Here is a 19,505-nt window from a genome sequence, read left to right as displayed (position 1 = left end):
TATGTCTCAATAATGTCAGTATCTGCATTTCCATTACAGATTTGCGCAAAACTTTTGCGATATTTTTTAAATGTCGATAAAAAACTATTGTGAAATGACGGCGTTTCCATTAAACGATGTTGTGCGACTGAAACTTACATTTTTTCCTCTCATGATCAGTCATTCCAACAATAATGGAAACGGATGTTAGTAGGTTTACATATATCTGAGCCGCCGCACTAGCCATTATTATTATTACTGTAAGGAGTCATAGGCGTGTTATACAAGCTTTAATGGCAAGGACAGACTCTTATACTGAGAGCGGCTCGTATGAAGAGTTTCTGGGTGTTTCTCTTTCGATTCTGCTTCAAGATCTTGATTGTGGCATTTCTTAGTGGTTTAGAATCCAGTATTCCTGTCTTTTATGAGTTTAATAAAGAGCTGTCTCGTCTACTGTCCAAACACGCATATGAAAGTGACCTGTCAATGCACAAATGCACGTTTCCATTGCAGTTCAGTGAAATATTTCTTTTTCGAACTGCCTGAACAACCTCCTCATGCGAGCGTAAAAACGTTTTTGCGATATATGGGAATTTTTCCATGTGTTTCCATTGGCCGTATTTTCTATTGGCAATTTGAAGGGTAATGGAAACGCGACTAGTGATTCATACTTCGCCTAAATTTATTTATTTAGCTAGCAGATGCTTTTATCCACACAACAAGTGATTCATTTTAAAGGGTTCTGTCTGGTGATAAAACAAGTGAACAACATCCTTTTAGTCAATTGTTTGATAATCTAAAAAAGCTGGTGATTTTCAGTGTTTCATGAATTAGTTTGCAGGGATGAAGTTGGGCCGTTAACCGAAATATGTGAACCTAATCTTTGTTTTATCAGACTAATATAATGTACACAAAATGCACAGGAGAGATGAGGTCTGGCCTCGCACAGGGTCACGTCTGGTGTATGATTAGACCAGAGCAACATCTGCACTAGAAAATCAATGCAGTTCCAGTTAATGACTGTCTAACCGTCCCTCAAACACGCATGAGTGACAGAAGCACACACACACAAGGCTCAGAATCACTGTTTTATTTCAAAGCTCATCTCACACTCTTACTAATAAAGGTTCTTTATTGGCATCGATGGTTCCTCGAAGAACCTTTAACATCTTAAAAATAAAGGTTCCAAAAAGGGGTTCCACAGAAGAACCATTTTTGGTTCCCTAAAGAACCTTTCAGCGATCAGTTCTTAAAATAACCATTTTTTTTCTTAGAGTGAAGAACATTTTAAAAGTCTAAAGAACCTTTTTCCACTATAAAGAACCTTATGTGCAATGCAAAGGTTCTGTGGATGTTATGGATGATATCAACTTTAAATATGTAACTTGACTTGGTTTTGATTCTCTAGCAATCCATATTAGTTAGTCTAAAAACCAATAGTCCAAATTATTTTGTACATGCTTTCACTTCTGCAATAATCTGCTGAGTGTCTTTTCTAAATAAGAGACCAACCTTAGGTCTGTATTCCAAAGCATTCATGAATTACAACCATTTAAGTTTAGATCTGTGGGGAGGTGAGAGTCTACAGGTCAATAAGGTTCTTTGGGGAACAGGAGATCCACTGATATTATTCAACCCCTCAACAGGTGTTTTCATAACCATTCATGGTTTTATGATGGATAGATGCACTTTTATGATGGACAGATGCACTTTTATGATGGATAGATGCACTTTTATGACGGGTAGATGCACTTTTATGATGGATAGATGTACTTTTATCATGGATAGATGCACTTTTATGATGGATAGATGCACTTTTATGACGGGTAGATGTACTTTTATGATGGATAGATGCACTTTTATCATGGATAGCTGCACTTTTATGACGGATAGATGCACTTTTGTCATGGATAGATGCACTTTTATGATGGATGGATGCACTTTAATCATGGATAGATGCACTTTGATGGACCGGCCATTCACTCCCATTATAAAGCTTGGAAGAGTCTGGACATTTTGTAATATAACTCTGTATTCGTCTGAAAGAAGATTGTCATATACACCTAGGATGACTTGAGAGAGAGTAAATCATGGGGTAAGTTTCATTTTTTTGGTGAACTATCCCTTTAACAGGTCAAGAACTGATCCCTGAAAGGTTCTTTGGGGAACCGAAAATGCTTCTTCAGTGGCGAAACCTTTAACCTCTGGTAAAGACAACAGGAGATCCACTGATATTATTCAACCCCTCAACGGGAGTTTTCACAACCATTTCAATCCATTTTAAGAAGTTAGCCACTTTGGTGTAAATCCCGTAGTACCCCGGCCGATGGCAGCCTTTACCCCACGACACGACGCCTGTGAGGAACGAGGTTCCCTGGTAGCGCGTGACTAGCGGGCTTCCGTCATGTCCTCGGCAGGACTCGTGTTCGCCCACAACGTAGCCCGCGCAGAACATGTTAGCAGTGACGTTGACGCGGCTGCTCGACACACACTGATCTGTGGGCACTAGCGGGACGTTGAGGCGCTGTAGAGCGCCAGACGAAGGGGTGCTCAGGCCTCGCGACGAGTGGATGTTGTGCCCGACGGTTCGCTTGCTCCATCCGCTGAGCGTGTGGAAGCGTACGGCTACGAGCTCGTCCTGTGCTAGTTGTGCTGTGGGCAAGCATACGGGCACGGCGTACGCTGAGCGCTTGAGTTCTTCATGAAGCTTCAGGAGGGCCAGGTCACTATCCAGTGAGACGGGGTCGTAACTCTCGTGGATAACCACAGCAGAAACATCATACGCCTCCTCTGGGCCGTCCATCACATCCAGGTCATGATCACCTGAGAACAAACAACTGCTGTAGACAAAACTGGAATGGAGCTGAATAATGACACTATGGACGTTATTCACAGCAGCGCCATCTTTGATTTTTAACGGGAATGAAAGCGAGGCTGTGAGGGATAGACATACATCTCCTCAGTGGGTTATTCTATTATTTAAAGGCGCAGTGTGTAAATTTTAGTGGCATCTAGTGGTGAGGTTGTGAATTGCAACCAACAGAAGTTACGGTGGCCGACAGGGAAAGATGTCAACGTTAAGCTGTGCTTTAGGTGTAAATAGAGACTGCGTATGTTCGTTTGGCCGGAAGCTAGAATTTTACTTTGTAACGTATTAAATATGAATATTGTTCTTACACAAACTCATCATTTTGCTTCAGAAGGCCTTTATTAACCCACAGGAGCCGTTTGGAGTTTGTTTATGATGAATAGATGCACATTTTTGTGCTTCAATCTGATGGTTGCAATCCACTGCCATTATAAAGCTCCAGGCAGAAAATTGATTGATCCTGGAAGAGCCAGGATATTTTTTAATAATAATAATAATAATAATAATAATAAACATAGCTGCAAGCAGCAATTACCGGGGCCAAGCAGAATTAATAAGACGACAAGACATGCCAACATTGCTGATAGTGTCAGACCAACTGCAACAATGAGCAATTAAAGACATTTAAAGAGGATTTTATGCGAAATGGCTGAAAAATCATTTAAACAGTAATTAGAAATATGATTTAATTGATTATCACTTTCGAACCAATAGGTGCCGCAGTTACAAAACTGATGTGATGTGGTCAGAGTGAAGTGACAATGACACATGCAAAGTTTGGCGTCAATATGTCAAGGCATTGCAGAGATAAAGCCTGAATAGTCCTTTTGGCATCATGCCTCAAATTTGCTGCTGCTCTATACGAAAACGGTTTCGTCTATCGACACGAAATCCATAACTTTTAGTCGGCACAGTATGGAGATGATACGATTCGATTTTGGTGAAAATCGGACAAACGGTCTATGGGGAGTTTGAAAAGGTAGGTCTTGAATGAAAGTCAAGATGGCGGACAGGAAGTTCGGCCAAATAAGGTAAACTTGGTATCTATGTTCTCGGCTTGACCCAAGCAGGGAACTACACTGCGACCAAAATGGTCGCATATGCGACCTTTTGAAATGCCATTGCGACCCTAATTTTTAATGGGTCGCAAATGTATCACTGATTATTTTTGTACCTATGTTTTAGGCAATATGCTATGATTTACTATGAGCATTTATTAAAACAGAAATGTGTATTTTAAGAATACGTTTTATAACGTGCTCTGCCTCTGAGCATTCAAAACATCAAGTTAACTTCAGCCCCGCGACCGTTACTTAGATTAAAACGTAGCCTAGCAGCTACCATTGTATCAGTGCTGCGCGAGCGGCTCTCTCTCTCTCACAAACACGGACGCGCACACACAGAGAAATTAAAATTGACGGGCTATAGTTTACATTTAATATTTAACGTTTTATATTTTAACGTGTGCGTTCCTTCCTCAGCGCGTACATGTGAAGCTCACATGCACGAAAAGCCTGTCTACCAGCGCCTGGATACTGGACTAAGTTATCTTTCGAGTCGTATTGTGCTTATACAGTTAAATACACACAAGGTTTAGATAAACAAAGTCGGTTATATCTAAAGTGAAAGCAAACTTGAGAAAATAGAGTAAATCTGCTTGTCAAATGCGTGTATATTAGACGCGTCGCGCGCAACTCTTAAAGAGACAGTAGCAATAGTAAACACGCTGCCGCTTGTCCTTAAAGGGATAGTTCACCCAAAAATCATTTACGCACTCTAATGTTGTTCCAAACCTGTATTAATTTCCTTCTAATATTTTTCTAATATTAATATTTTGAAGAATGTGGCTATCCAGTAGCTGGTCCCCATTGACTTCCAAAGGAGAAAAATATACTAAGTCACTGGGGTACATAAACTGTTTGGTTACCCACATTCTTCCAAATAACTTTTATTTTCAACAGAAGAAAGAAACTCATTCGAGTTTAAAACAACTTGAGAGAGTAAATTATGACAATTTGAATTTTTAGGAGAACTATTCCTTTAATGTTAATAAAACAACAAAATGCAAAGAGAAAATCGCTCACTGCTCTTGACTGAAGTATCTTTAATAAGTATCAATGTATAATTTATACAGTGAAGTCTATTTTGTTTTATTTTCATATTTGTTCATTTAATTACTTTCTTCAATGCTACTGTTAAATACACCTACTGAAGCTGAAAACATAAAACACTGTTTATTTAATTTGTATATTAAGTTGTGTATGTGTAATGTGCATCTTTGATCTTAATATTTAATAACAAAGAAAATAATGACAAATATTTTTATCTTCGCCCCTGTCTGCCATTTTTTTATATGTTTTGTTACCCAAGGCTTTGTTTTTAAAATATGGACAAAAGTTTTGGCTGTAATGCTCAGTCGCAAAATAGTAAAACCAACATAAAAAAGAATTGTGATAAAATCGTGATTTTCCTGAAAAAAATCGTGATACAATATTTTTGCCATTGGAATAATAAATTAAGTAGCCTATCTTAATTGTACACAATGTTCCTGTTTTTTTTTTTTTTTTTTACTGTTTTATGCAATAACAGCAATATTAATATCGGTTATTATCGGTATCGACCACAATTTTCACATCGGTGCATCACTACTTAAGAGTTCAGGAGTCTACCCATCTGTGCCAACCATAGCATATTGAAATCCATTTAGGAGAAAATCTATCCCAACCAATGTTAAAGAAAACAAAAACAAGAAGGCATGTGGTTTAAAAGATGGCAAGTAAAATAAAAAGCACATCTGTATGTAATACAGTTTCATTATTGTTTATTATTATCCAGAGCGGCTAACTATAAATAATTTGTGCGACCAAATCATGTTTTGCGCCAGTAACTGAAAAAGTTAGTAGCGCAAGTGCCACCAGTGGAAAAGGTTAGTGTAGTTCCCTGCCAAGGAATCTATTGAGACCAGTGGCATTTCAATAGCCTGATTTATTCAAAATAAATTTTGTTATAACTTTTGACCAAAAGATGGTGCTTGTTTCGAAACTTCTCACGCTCCTTCAGGGCATCATGCTGATGACCCATACCAAGTTTCGTAACAATCAATTCATGCGTTCTTAAAATACAGCTTTTTTGCACAAAATTCAAAATGGCCGACAGCCAAAATGGTCGATATGGTCAAATTCGGCATGTTGCCCTGAATCTAACGAGACCATTTTTATGATTTTTAGACAAACCGTTCAGAAGTTATAAGCAAAAATAGCCATTTTTCATATCTCCGGACCAGTAGGTGGCGCTGTGCCGAAACGCAGCATGTAGCCTCAGGTCATGCTTGGGATGACATGTACCAAGTTTGGTCTGAATCCGATAAAGCGTTGCGGAGATACAGCCTTACTGTTTATCTGCTTATCTGTTTTCGCAAGCACTACGTAAAATTTGTTCAAGCGTTTATCAAAAACGGTTTGATAAATCAACTTGAATTCCATAACTTTTTGTCGGCATGGTCTGGAGATGATCTGGTTCAATTTTCGTCAATCGAATCGACTTCAGCTAGGGAATCAGAGGGAAAAAAGAATTTTGTTTCTAGCCCTTGTGGTTCAAAACTTATTAGCATAAACATGAGTGCAACTTTGGACAGTTGGTGGCGCTAGAGGGATTGGTTTTAAGACACCAAATTTGCTATAGTGACAGACTGGACTGTCCTCTATCAGTGTGCCAAATTTCATAACTTTCCCGCAAGTGGTTCTATGGGCTGCCATAGACTCCCAGAGCGGAAGAAGAAGAATAACGGGAACAGATACAATAGGTGCCTCCGCACCTTCGGTGCTTGGCCCCTAATAATAATGAATTTTCATTACTACTCCATTAAGCAGAGAGTTACGGTGTTGTATGGGAAACACACCCCTGTACTGTATAAAAACCATCAATCACACTTCAGACACCTGTGATAACCTTCAGGCGCTTCAGGTCCTTCTGATGAACGCAGTGAGCCGCGGTTACGACCCAGCCGTCGTCCAGAAGAGCTCCTCCACACACACTCTCTCCGTTATAATCTATCAGTGCCTGGAGACACAGAACACACTCATCATCTGATCACTTCTTCTCGTAACCCGGTGACGAGCACATTTACTGTTACCTGCCAGGGACAGTGACCTCTGGGACAGTGGATTTCCCCCGCAAGCTGTTTTTGAGAATGATCTGTGTTTGTCGTCTGAAGCGGAATCTTTCCACATGGATATTTAACTGCAACAAATCACAGTTTAAATAGAAAAGGTTTTGGCAAGAGAAACATTGAATGTTGAAAAGTGCCTGAAAGTGCCCCTATTATTTATAAGGTTCCTAATGTTGTTTTGGCGTCTCCTACAACAGGTTCACATGCATCCAAGATCAAAACACTTTAATTTCCTCATAATCTCCACTGCAGCGTCAGCTCTTTTCTCTCAGTGTCTGAAACGCTGAATCAAGGATTCAGTCTCTCTAAGCTCCGCCTCTCTGAGAGCTGCTCTGCTGTGATTGGTCAGAAATCAAACGCTCATTATCATATCTGAATCTCAGCTCTTGATCACAGTGATGTGAACAGTAACGATGGCGTGGGTTTTACCGTATCAATCTCAGAAAACAGCGTCTTCTCGACACGAACAACACGAACCAAACTCTTCCAGTCTCAGATACACTACAGTGTTTGAGGGCGGAGCTAAGAGACGCTGCTCAGCCAATCAAGACCAGAGGCTGGCATTATGCAAATTAGCTACAAACCACAGTGAGACTGAATTACTGACGACTGGTTTCAGTTCAGAATCACTTCTTTCTTTTGGGAGACAAAAACTTAATTGATCTTTGCAGAGCTTTTACATTCACTATGGCTTGCTTAGTTGGGGAAATTTAATTTAATTTTCAACAATATTATTGATCTGCCTTTCTTGAGACCATTATATGAGAACTGAACTGAGCTGGACGATGACATCATGGTTTTCTCCAGAGCGGCTATATATATATAAATTAACTAAATTAACAACTTTTTTACAACAAAAATTAACCATCACTGAACTTACTTAAGCTGGACTGTGACGCTATTTTCTTCTGGAAACAAACTTTGTTGCATTATTTTCCGGTTATCTCTGTAAAGCTGCTTTGAAACACTCTGTGTTGTAAAAAGCGCTGTATAAATAAAACTGACTTGATTTGAATTGTCTACATGAAAGGTCATATTCTAAAAAGCATTATAGGGGCACTTTAATTAAGTTTAGTTAGGAGTTTGAAGGTTGTATAAGCCTTGTGTACTTTGAGATTTGAAATTTATAGGTCTTTATTTATATATTCTTCCCACCTTGAGCAACACAAGATGTCCCGTCAGCCCCCAGTGTGTATCCCGTGGCACAGCGACACGAGCGCCTGGGTCCCGAAACCTCGCAGAACTGCTCACAGCCTCCGTTCACATGAAGACACTTCAGCGTCTCCTCAAACCCTGCCCAGGGAAACATCTATGAGCTTTTAGCAGAACACACCGCTGGTTATTTTCACGTTCACGCACCTTTCTCACAGTATTTCCCCTCAAACCCCTCCAGACACAGGCAGTAGTAGGTGCTCGCCAGATAAACACATGTGCCGTTGTTCTTGCACGGATTGGTCAAGCACGGCTCCTTAGCTTAGATAGATGATTACATGTATAAATCAAGCAAATGTTAAAAAAAGGTTGGTTTATAGTAATGAATATGAAAACACCTATATTTGGGGTGGGAATTCAATGCATCTTGAAGACTTGGACTGAGCTGAAACATGGAAGCTTGTTTCCACCACAGAATAAAAAATCCAATCTTTTTTCTCAGAATTGCGTGTTATAAAGTCACAATTGCATGTTTTAAAGTCAGAATTGCGTGTTATAAGTAAAAATTGTGAGATATAAACATGAAATTCTGACTAAAAAAGTCTTTTACCCTTAGAATTAGACTTTATAACTCTCAATTGTGAGTTTATATCTTACAATTCCTACTTTATAACACGCAATTTCGACTTTATATATTACGCAATTGCTTGTTATAAAGTCAGATTTGCAAGATATAAACATGCAATTCTGAGAAATAAAGTGAGAATTGCGTGTTTATAAATTGTGAGATAAAAAGTCGCAATTATCTTTTAAAATGTTTTACATTTTTGTCCGAAACAAGCTTGCATATAAACAAACACCTTTTGAACATACAGACTTCAGGTCAATAAATACTGTTTTTTTTTGTTTGTTTTTGTTTTTTGTCAGAGCAGCAGTCCATGTAATGACCAGTAATGAAATCAGTTAGGCCTAGGCTATATGATTATATAATACTGTGGTCAGTGATCACATCTGTACTAATAATAAGTACAATGTCAGAAAGATTCTCTCAGTGAAAAGCACTTATTTATACTAATAATTGACTACATTTTTTGAGGAAACTATGGTGTGCCATGTTTATTTTTTGTGGGCAGCGGTGTCACATTTATTACTCACCGGAGTAACTCAACCAAAACTGTTTCTGCAAAAGAGAAACAAAACGAATTCGCAAACTTACTTAAATTAAAATAATATACCAGATGAGTAATAATATTGTGCATGAATATCTGAGTGAGTACCGTCTTCGTGTCGTCCTCGAACACCTCGCGCGCCTCCTCGTAATCGCAGATTTCTTCGATGCACTCGCGCTCGAGATTCCCGCGCTTCATCTCCTCAAGGAAAGAGTTCGCGCGCCTCACGCGCTGCAACACAGAACTGGCGCCATCTTTGTCAAGAAACACTGGAAACAACGAGGAACAGAGGTAGAACATAAGTAGTTTGATGCGCTAAGTTATTTAACAGGCGGTCTATGTTGTTATATATCGATACACGAGCGACACGAACACTCCCGATAGAACACTGGGCGCCCGCGAGTCACTTTCTTTGATTATAACGGGTACGGGAGAGTTATTTTAGTTCGTGGCGCTCGCAATTCTTACCACCGATGGATCCGTGAAATATCAGGACACACAGCAACACAACAGCACAAGTGTTCATGTTCACCTCCGGACACACGCGTGGTCAATGTTTCCTCAGAATCCTGATGGAGAGACTGAAAATAGCCGATCGACCGGGAGCAAAGGGCTTTCTGACTGTGTGAGATTCACTCAGACACACTGATAATGAGTTCAGTAATCAAACCCATTATTAGACCAGGCTATGATTTTAAAGTCACCATGTAATCAGAATGCACAAGTTTATGGAATACTGTGGCTTTATTCTAAATGATTTATCGGTGCACATTATTATTATCGTGTTAAATTCATGTTCCTGTTAATCTTGAATCAGAATCAGTTCCTCTTGCAGCATCTCTTCTCTTCTCTGATGACGAGGGCGGGGCTATAACCTGTCACTCAAATGAGATCAGCCAATAGCAAACCACAACCATCCAATCAATTCCCCACAGACACAATCAAGCCCCGCCCACATTTGTTCTTGTTCCTGAAGCGTTTCACTCGGATATACACAATAGAGGAACTTTATGCTCACTCACACAAAGTATTTTTAAACAGTACTAACCGTATAATGTGAGAAACCACTCATTAGCCAGTGTTTAACTACGTATGACACCCTGTCCTAACCAGACGCGACACTGTGACGCAATAAAACACAGCTTTTCCATGTTAATCAGAGCTCTTGTCCTAATGAGCCACGATGGCGATACTCTTTAAACGTTTTTTAATTCTGCACCATCTCCCTGGAACAACAACATACAAAGTATGTGATGAATATATACTCAAGAGAAACTCGCAATCGTATGGATTCCCATTGGAACGACTGAAAATTTGCACACACACGCATTTATACACATGCATATAAACCAAATAAACACAGATAATCTTCACTCTACTGAATTGTTTATTTTTGAATGAGGTAATGAAGGCCAAAGCATTGAGAAGGTAAAAATGTCAAACAATGAAGAAATCAGACATAAATAGAGCAGCGCTCAAATTCAGACGCTTTAACGCTTCACTTGAGTAGAATTCGCCGTATGTTCGTGGATCCACTGCAGGTAGTTGGAGACGCGCGTGTAGATGCCGTAGGATCCCGGTCGAGCGCAGCCTTTCCCCCAGCTCACGATTCCCAGCAGGAACGTGGTGTTTCTGTAGCGGGTCACTAGCGGTCCGCCGCTGTCGCCTTTACACGAGTCCTGCTTTCCCTCGATGTAACCGGCGCAGAACATGTTATCAGTGAGCGAGACTTTGCCGTCCATCACACACTCCTGCGTGCGAATGCGCGGCACCTGGAGTCGGCGCAGTAAACGTGAGGTGGGTCCGTCCTCGCTGCGTTTGCCCCACCCGCTCACCGTGTGCTTGCTGACGGCCCACAGCACGCGCTCCGCCATGTCGCGCACCGGCAGGCACACGGGCACGGCGTACGTGCCGTAGACGACGGGTCTGCTCAGACGCAGCAGGGCGATGTCACTGTCTGCGGTCTCCGGCACGTAGCCGGGGTGCATTAGCATCTCCGCCACCTGGATCACCTGTTCGGTGCCTTCGTCCACCTCGATGTCGTGCTCACCTGAGTCACAGGGCGACAGAACAACAATAATTAGTCATTAATCTTGAAGGGGTCCTATAATGCCCTTTTCACAAAATGTAAAATAAGTGTCTGATGAGTGTGTGTGTGAAGTTTTAGCTCACAGTACACCACAGATATTTTTTACAGCATGTTAAAATTGTCACTTTTTGAGGGTGAGCAAAAACACACCGTTTTTGTGTGTCCCTTTAAATGCAAATAAGCCGCTGCTCCCGGCACAGAGGGCGGAGCTTCAAGAGCTTGTGTGTGTGTGTGTGTGTGTTTACATACAGTAAATGTCTCCACTAACATTCAGAAACTTCTAAAAGTGAAACTCTTCCTGAGTCTCTCCGTAAGGCTGCACTCGCTACTGGTTATTCTTGGATTCTGGATGAGGGAGATTGGCCTGTTTTGTTATTGCCGGAGTTTCTGAAGCTCGTTTAAAGACTAAAGCTCATTTGCAATTTAAAGGGACACACACAGAAACGGCGTGTTTTTGCTCACACCCAAAAAGGGGCAAATTTGAAAAGCTATAATAAATGATCTGGTATTCTGAGCTGATGTTTCACACACACATTCTGGGGACACCAGAGATTTATATTACATCTTGTGAAAAGAGGCATAATATGTCACCTTTAAATGCAAATGAGCTCATGTGTTAGTAACTCCGATTCCCTCACACACGGGGTTTATGTAAATTTTAGATTTTTACATTTTTAAACCCGGGAGGAAGCTCATTGTAGTCTCTACCAGCCGTTTGTTGTAGTCCTTATAAAGGGATTTCTGTAAAAGCAAATATCTCCCTTTGCTCTGAACTTTGAGCGTTGTAACTTTACAGATGTTGTTTATGCTCAGACAGCAACATTACACACTAACCAAAGTTAGAAAAGTGTAATCATAATCAACCAGCCCTTTAACAAACACATTAAAACTTTCGCTGGCTCTTTTCTGTTATTAAAATAGTTAGAAGAGTTCTGTCATCAGTTACTCACTCTCATGTTGACTTTCGTTCGTCTTTGAAACACTAAGGAAGATTTTCTTAGATCTTCGTCAGAGTTTGGGGTGAATAGACTTTTAATGACATAATTTTCATTTTTGGGTGAACTAACCCTTTTGACAATTACTTGTATAATAAGTAATTATGCAAGTAAATTGTTGTGATTTTCTCTTCTTGATAAAATTGTTGTTTAATTAATACGAATGACATAATTTTCAGCTACGGGTTTGTTAGGCTGCAATATTTTGACTGGTTTTGTCCTGACTGTTTACTGTTTACCTAATCAGACAAGACAAAATCAATAAAAAAAATCACAGCCAATCAGAAAATCATGTGGGCGGAGTCTCTCGGCTGGTGCACTGCAATCGTAACCAAATCAATCTAAAATCACAGCCAATCAGAAGAGTGTGTGTAATAATTCTGCTCTGAGAGCGACTGTACCTGCGACTATCTTGAGAAACCTGACATGGAGTTTCTCTAAACAGTGTGCGGCTGTGAGGATCCAGGTGGGTTTATAGATCACACCTCCACAGAAGCCCTTCTGGCCGTACTTCAGCAGCACCTGTCCACACACACACACACACACACACACAGGTGTTTGACGGTAATGACACATCGATGTGTGTTCTGTGACGTGACCTCTGCTACCTGCCACGGACAGTGACCTTTAGGACATTCGGCTCCACCAACGATTCGAGACCTCAGATCCGCCTGAAGGTTCGTAGCAGAACCTCCCCCCCAAAGAAGTGGAACCTTCCCACACGGAAAAGCCTCTGTAACACACGGACAGTTATAATGGGTTAATTCTAAACGAATTAGACAGTTTTCTGTGTAATTAAAGGGATAGTTCACCCAAAAATGAAAATTACCCCATGATTTACTCACCCTCATGTCATCCTAGGTGTATATGACATTCTTCTTTCAGATGAATATAATCGGAGTTACTCTTCCATCATAAAAGTGCTGACTCTTCCATCATAAAAGTGCATCTGTCCATCATAAAAGTGCATCTATCCATCATAAAATTGCATCTGTCCATCATAAAAGTGCATCTATCCATCATAAAAGTGCATCTGTCCATCATAAAAGTGCGTCTATACATCATAAAAGTGCATCTATCCATCATAAAAGTGCATCTCTATCCATCATAAAAGTGCATCTATCCATCATAAAAGTGCATCTATCCATCATAAAAGTGCATCTCTATCCATCATAAAAGTGCATCTGTCCATCATAAAAGTGCATCTGTCCATCATAAAAGTGCATCTGTCCATCATAAAAGTGCATCTCTGTCATCATAAAAGTGCATCTGTCCATCATAAAAGTGCATCTGTCCATCATAAAAGTGCATCTGTCCATCATAAAAGTGCATCTATACATCATAAAAGTGCATCTATCTGTCCATCATAAAAGTGCATCTGTCCATCATAAAAGTGCATCTATACATCATAAAAGTGCATCTATCCATCATAAAAGTGCATCTGTCCATCATAAAAGTGCATCTATCCATCATAAAAGTGCATCTGTCCATCATAAAAGTGCATCTGTCCATCATAAAAGTGCATCTATCCATCATAAAAGTGCATCTATCCATCATAAAAGTGCATCTGTCCATCATAAAAGTGCATCTCTCCATCATAAAAGTGCATCTATCCATCATAAAAGTGCATCTGTCCATCATAAAAGTGCATCTGTCCATCATAAAAGTGCATCTATCCATCATAAAAGTGCATCTGTCCATCATAAAAGTGCATCTGTCCATCATAAAAGTGCATCTGTCCATCATAAAAGTGCATCTGTCCATCATAAAAGTGCATCTGTCCATCATAAAAGTGCATCTATCCATCATAAAAGTGCATCTCTCCATCATAAAAGTGCATCTATCCATCATAAAAGTGCATCTGTCCATCATAAAAGTGCATCTGTCCATCATAAAAGTGCATCTGTCCATCATAAAAGTGCATCTATCCATCATAAAAGTGCATCTCTCCATCATAAAAGTGCATCTATCCATCATAAAAGTGCATCTGTCCATCATAAAAGTGCATCTGTCCATCATAAAAGTGCATCTATCCATCATAAAAGTGCATCTGTCCATCATAAAAGTGCATCTGTCCATCATAAAAGTGCATCTGTCCATCATAAAAGTGCATCTATCCATCATAAAAGTGCATCTATCCATCATAAAAGTGCATCTATCCATCATAAAAGTGCATCTGTCCATCATAAAAGTGCATCTATCCATCATAAAAGTGCATCTGTCCATCATAAAAGTGCATCTGTCCATCATAAAAGTGCATCTATCCATCATAAAAGTGCATCTATCCATCATAAAAGTGCATCTCTCCATCATAAAAGTGCATCTGTCCATCATAAAAGTGCATCTATCCATCATAAAAGTGCATCTGTCCATCATAAAAGTGCATCTGTCCATCATAAAAGTGCATCTGTCCATCATAAAAGTGCATCTGTCCATCATAAAAGTGCATCTATACATCATAAAAGTGCATCTATCCATCATAAAAGTGCATCTGTCCATCATAAAAGTGCATCTATCCATCATAAAAGTGCATCTGTCCATCATAAAAGTGCATCTGTCCATCATAAAAGTGCATCTGTCCATCATAAAAGTGCATCTGTCCATCATAAGTGCATCTGTCCATCATAAAAGTGCATCTGTCATCATAAAAGTGCATCTATCCATCATAAAAGTGCATCTATCCATCATAAAAGTGCATCTGTCCATCATAAGTGCATCTATCCATCATAAAAGTGCATCTGTCCATCATAAAAGTGCATCTATCCATCATAAAAGTGCATCTGTCCATCATAAAAGTGCATCTGTCCATCATAAAAGTGCATCTGTCCATCATAAAAGTGCATCTATCCATCATAAAAGTGCATCTGTCCATCATAAAAGTGCATCTGTCCATCATAAAAGTGCATCTGTCCATCATAAAAGTGCATCTATACATCATAAAAGTGCATCTATCCATCATAAAAGTGCATCTGTCCATCATAAAAGTGCATCTGTCCATCATAAAAGTGCATCTGTCCATCATAAAAGTGCATCTATACATCATAAAAGTGCATCTATCCATCATAAAAGTGCATCTGTCCATCATAAAAGTGCATCTGTCCATCATAAAAGTGCATCTATCCATCATAAAAGTGCATCTGTCCATCATAAGTGCATCTGTCCATCATAAAAGTGCATCTATACATCATAAAAGTGCATCTGTCCATCATAAAAGTGCATCTGTCCATCATAAAAGTGCATCTATCCGTCATAAAAGTGCATCTATCCATGATAAAGCTTAGAAGAACCAGAATATTTTTTAATACAACTTATTTTCGTCTGAAAGACGATTGTCATATACACCTAGGATGACTTGAGGGTGAGTAAATCATGGGCTAATTTTCATTTCTAGGTGAACTATCCCTCTTAACATGTCTGTACAGTGTTTGCAAGGCTATATTGAACCACTCGGCATGAAAGGGAAGCTGGAACAAGATCAAGTGTAGCGCTTGGCTTGATCCGTGAGTTTGTGATATTCTCACCGTGTGTCAGGCAGTTCTGGCCATCCGACCCTAAGAAGTACCCGTCGGCACAGGAACAGTTGCGCTGCCCGTCCTCCTCCACGCAGAAGTGTTCGCACTGACCGTTCTCATGCAGACAGGAGTCAGGAACTCCTCTAATCTCTGAGGAGGAATCAGGAATTAGTTTGTTCTTTCACTTCAAGGACGTTTGCACTCTTTGCACTGTATCTTGATTTAAGAATGTTTAGATATTTGTGCTGGAAAACAAGAGAGAAACACTGAGGAAGAACATAATTTTTCCAGCATTTTTGGCAATTAAAATTATACAACGTTTGAACTTACGTCTGTTTAACATAGATTTGATTACTAAATAACATTTTAATGACAAAAAAATAATGTCCCTTAACCCTGTTATAGTGTGGCTTCCCATTAAAAGCGAAATGTTCTATGTGTTGATGAAGTGAGTTGTGTTAAAAGACCATCGAGGTAAAGTGAGCCATTACAGTGTTGATGAGGGTAAAGTGAGCCGCTACAGTGTTGATGAGGGTAAAGTGAGCCGCTACAGTGTTGATGAGGGTAAAGTGAGCCGCTATAGTGTTGATGAGGGTAAAGTGAGCCGCTACAGTGTTGATGAGGGTAAAGTGAGCCGCTATAGTGTTGATGAGGGTAAAGTGAGCCGCTACAGTGTTGATGAGGGTAAAGTGAGCCGCTACAGTGTTGATGAGGGTAAAGTGAGCCGCTACAGTGTTGATGAGGGTAAAGTGAGCCGCTATAGTGTTGATGAGGGTAAAGTGAGCCGCTACAGTGTTGATGAGGGTAAAGTGAGCCGCTACAGTGTTGATGAGGGTAAAGTGAGCCGCTATAGTGTTGATGAGGGTAAAGTGAGCCGCTACAGTGTTGATGAGGGTAAAGTGAGCCGCTACAGTGTTGATGAGGGTAAAGTGAGCCGCTATAGTGTTGATGAGGGTAAAGTGAGCCGCTACAGTGTTGATGAGGGTAAAGTGAGCCGCTACAGTGTTGATGAGGGTAAAGTGAGCCGCTACAGTGTTGATGAAGTGAGTTGTTTTAAAGGGTTAGTTCACCCAAAAATGAAAATTCTGTCAGTAATTACTCACCCTCATGTTGTTCCAACCATGTAAGTCTTTCGTTCATCTTCGGAACACAAATTAAGATATTTTTGATGAAATCTGACAGAATTTTGACTCCTCCATAGGCTTCCAGTGTGACCGAAACTCACCGGCCCAGAATAGTTATTAAAACATCGTTAAAATAGTCCAAGTAACTACAGTGGCACTACATTAAGTTTATCATGCGACGACAATACTTTTTGTGCGGAAAAACAACAAAAATAACGACTTTATCCAACTATTAGTGTTCCTCAATGTGGGCCTCTGACGAGAGTTCACGGGAGCGCCAGGACGCATGCGCGAGAACTGAGCTTAAATACTCCCAAGGAGTGAGCAGTCAGTAACAAGTAGTAGTAGAAGAAGAACGCCGTAAGCTCAGTTCTCGCGCATGCGTCCTGGCGCTCCCGTGAACTCTCGTCAGAGGCCCACATTGAGGAACACTAATAGTTGGATAAAGTCGTTATTTTTGTTGTTTTTCCGCACAAAAAGTATTGTCGTCGCATGATAAACTTAATGTAGTGCCACTGTAGTTACTTGGACTATTTTAACGATGTTTTAATAACTATTCTGGGCCGGTGAGTTTCGGTCACACTGGAAGCCTATGGAGGAGTCAAAATTCTGTCAGATTTCATCAAAAATATCTTAATTTGTGTTCCGAAGATGAACGAAAGACTTACATGGTTGGAACAACATGAGGGTGAGTAATTTACTGACAGAATTTTCATTTTTGGGTGAACTAACCCTTTAAAGGACCATCGGGGTAAAGTGAGCCGCTACAGTGTTGATGAGGGTAAAGTGAGCCGCTACAGTGTTGATGAAGTGAGTTGTATTAAAGGACCATCGGGGTAAAGTGAGCCGCTACAGTGTTGATGAGGGTAAAGTGAGCCGCTACAGTGTTGATCTCCGCGTCTCTCACCGTGCTCACAGAGGCGTCCGCTGAAGCCCGGCGCACACAGACACGTGAAGGATTCTGCGTTCTGGCTCGTGCACAGCCCGTTGTTCTCACACGGGTTCGATGCGCAGTGATCTTTCACTGCAGACCAACATGAAGATGCATCTTAATTACGCGGAAAATGTCATTGAGCAAAAAGTCACATATGTTTAAAACTCACCGTCATAGATCGTCCAGAACTCATTCTGTGTGGAGACATTAGTTAGATAGGCATCTTTACTCATATTTCAGATGCATGCCACATAAGAGCCAGACTACATGATGCCTGTCCTGACACGAGTATCAGAGTATACATTAGCAGTTTAACTCTCATCCTTTCCTCGCACTGTGGAACACATCTTTCCTTCGCGGGTCAAAATGACCCGAAGCCCTAAAATTCTATTTTTAATGCAATTTATTTGTAATTTTTTTTATTTACCTTTAAATTACTAGATTTGATCAATAAATAATAAATAAATAGTAATTTAAGCACATTCCTCACATTCTTAAATTCAAAATAACTCTCAATTTCATGCATAACTCTTTTAATTCAGCTCAGAATATCTTACATTGTGTGTCTTTGACCTCTTGTGGAAAATAAATAATATAAGATGATATTTGATGACTCTAGATGGGCTTATATCTCTATATGGAGTAAATGAGCTGTTCCTCTGGGTTTCTCTTCAGTGTGCATTCACATGTAGACATTATACAATCATTTTTTGGCAAACTTTTTGCATTTTTAGTTTGAATTTTGAGCATTTTTAGGTTTTTCTGTGTGAACTGAAGCATTCCTCACATTCCATTCATTCCTAAGGGGGTCAAATTGACCCAATTTGTTACTTTTTTAAATTTCAACCACAAAGCTCCTCGAATCCACTGAAAAAATTTTTTGTGTGTATTCGTGGGTCAAGTGCGACAGAAGTCCTGTGGTCTTGGACCCCTCTGATGAACACTCAATTTTTTACATTTCTAAAATGACCCGAGGGAAGGATGAGGGTTGTGTGGGTAAGACACCTAAATGCCACTTCAGAAACGCCTTTTCAGTGTAAATGTGGCATTACACTAATAAAATATACAACTACAATCCTTCAGGTTGGGAAAAGCAGTTTAAGAGTAAGTTCCACTAGTTTGCTAGACGACATGCATCAAGATCAGTGCGTTCGGTCAGTGAACGTGTGATGTAACCCTGACCGTGGCCTCGGTGTGCTCGAACACCTCTCTCGCCTCCTCGTACGAACACTTCTCCTCCAGACACTCCCTCTCCAGATTACCCATCTTCATCTCCTCAAACCAGCCTGAGTTCGCTCGCTTGCTCCGGGTCAGAACCTCGTGAGCCCCGTCCCGTCCCGTGAACACTGAACACACACACGTACACAACAACACTCTCATGATGAACACTACTGCACCTGGATGTACAGTTGGTGTATTTACTGTACCTGTAGCCGAATGAACACAGTAAAGACTGAAGAGGACGTGAAACCCTGCCAGGAGACGCATGTTGACCAGCGCTTCAGTTTGTCTTG

The 19,505-nt window shown here is 40.3% G+C and overlaps 2 protein-coding genes across 2 annotated transcripts; both read right to left on the bottom strand.

The window, feature by feature from the left end:
• Positions 1–1,055: 1,055 nt before the first annotated feature.
• f7i (coagulation factor VIIi) lies at positions 1,056–9,915 on the bottom strand. Its single transcript, XM_081362298.1, has 8 exons — positions 9,806–9,915; positions 9,446–9,606; positions 9,324–9,348; positions 8,376–8,489; positions 8,172–8,309; positions 6,981–7,087; positions 6,787–6,907; positions 1,056–2,802 (listed from the first exon to the last, which is right to left on the bottom strand). Exons 1-8 carry the CDS (start codon positions 9,861–9,863, stop codon positions 2,177–2,179), a joined length of 1,350 nt encoding a protein of 449 aa, XP_081218424.1. The 5' UTR covers positions 9,864–9,915; the 3' UTR covers positions 1,056–2,176.
• A 793-nt stretch (positions 9,916–10,708) lies between these two features.
• f7 (coagulation factor VII) lies at positions 10,709–19,503 on the bottom strand. The gene is made up of 8 exons (XM_081361791.1): positions 19,419–19,503; positions 19,174–19,337; positions 18,161–18,185; positions 17,965–18,081; positions 15,943–16,083; positions 13,030–13,154; positions 12,823–12,943; positions 10,709–11,387 (listed from the first exon to the last, which is right to left on the bottom strand). The coding sequence occupies exons 1-8, from the start codon at positions 19,477–19,479 to the stop codon at positions 10,828–10,830; spliced, it is 1,314 nt and encodes a 437-aa protein (XP_081217917.1). The 5' UTR covers positions 19,480–19,503; the 3' UTR covers positions 10,709–10,827.
• Between the last annotated feature and the right edge of the window lie 2 nt (positions 19,504–19,505).

This window comes from Scardinius erythrophthalmus (genome assembly GCF_964197995.2).
Source record: "Scardinius erythrophthalmus genome assembly, chromosome: 3".
In the NCBI taxonomy this organism is placed as follows: domain Eukaryota; kingdom Metazoa; phylum Chordata; class Actinopteri; order Cypriniformes; family Leuciscidae; genus Scardinius; species Scardinius erythrophthalmus.
This window is presented reverse-complemented; position numbering and strand designations above follow the sequence as displayed.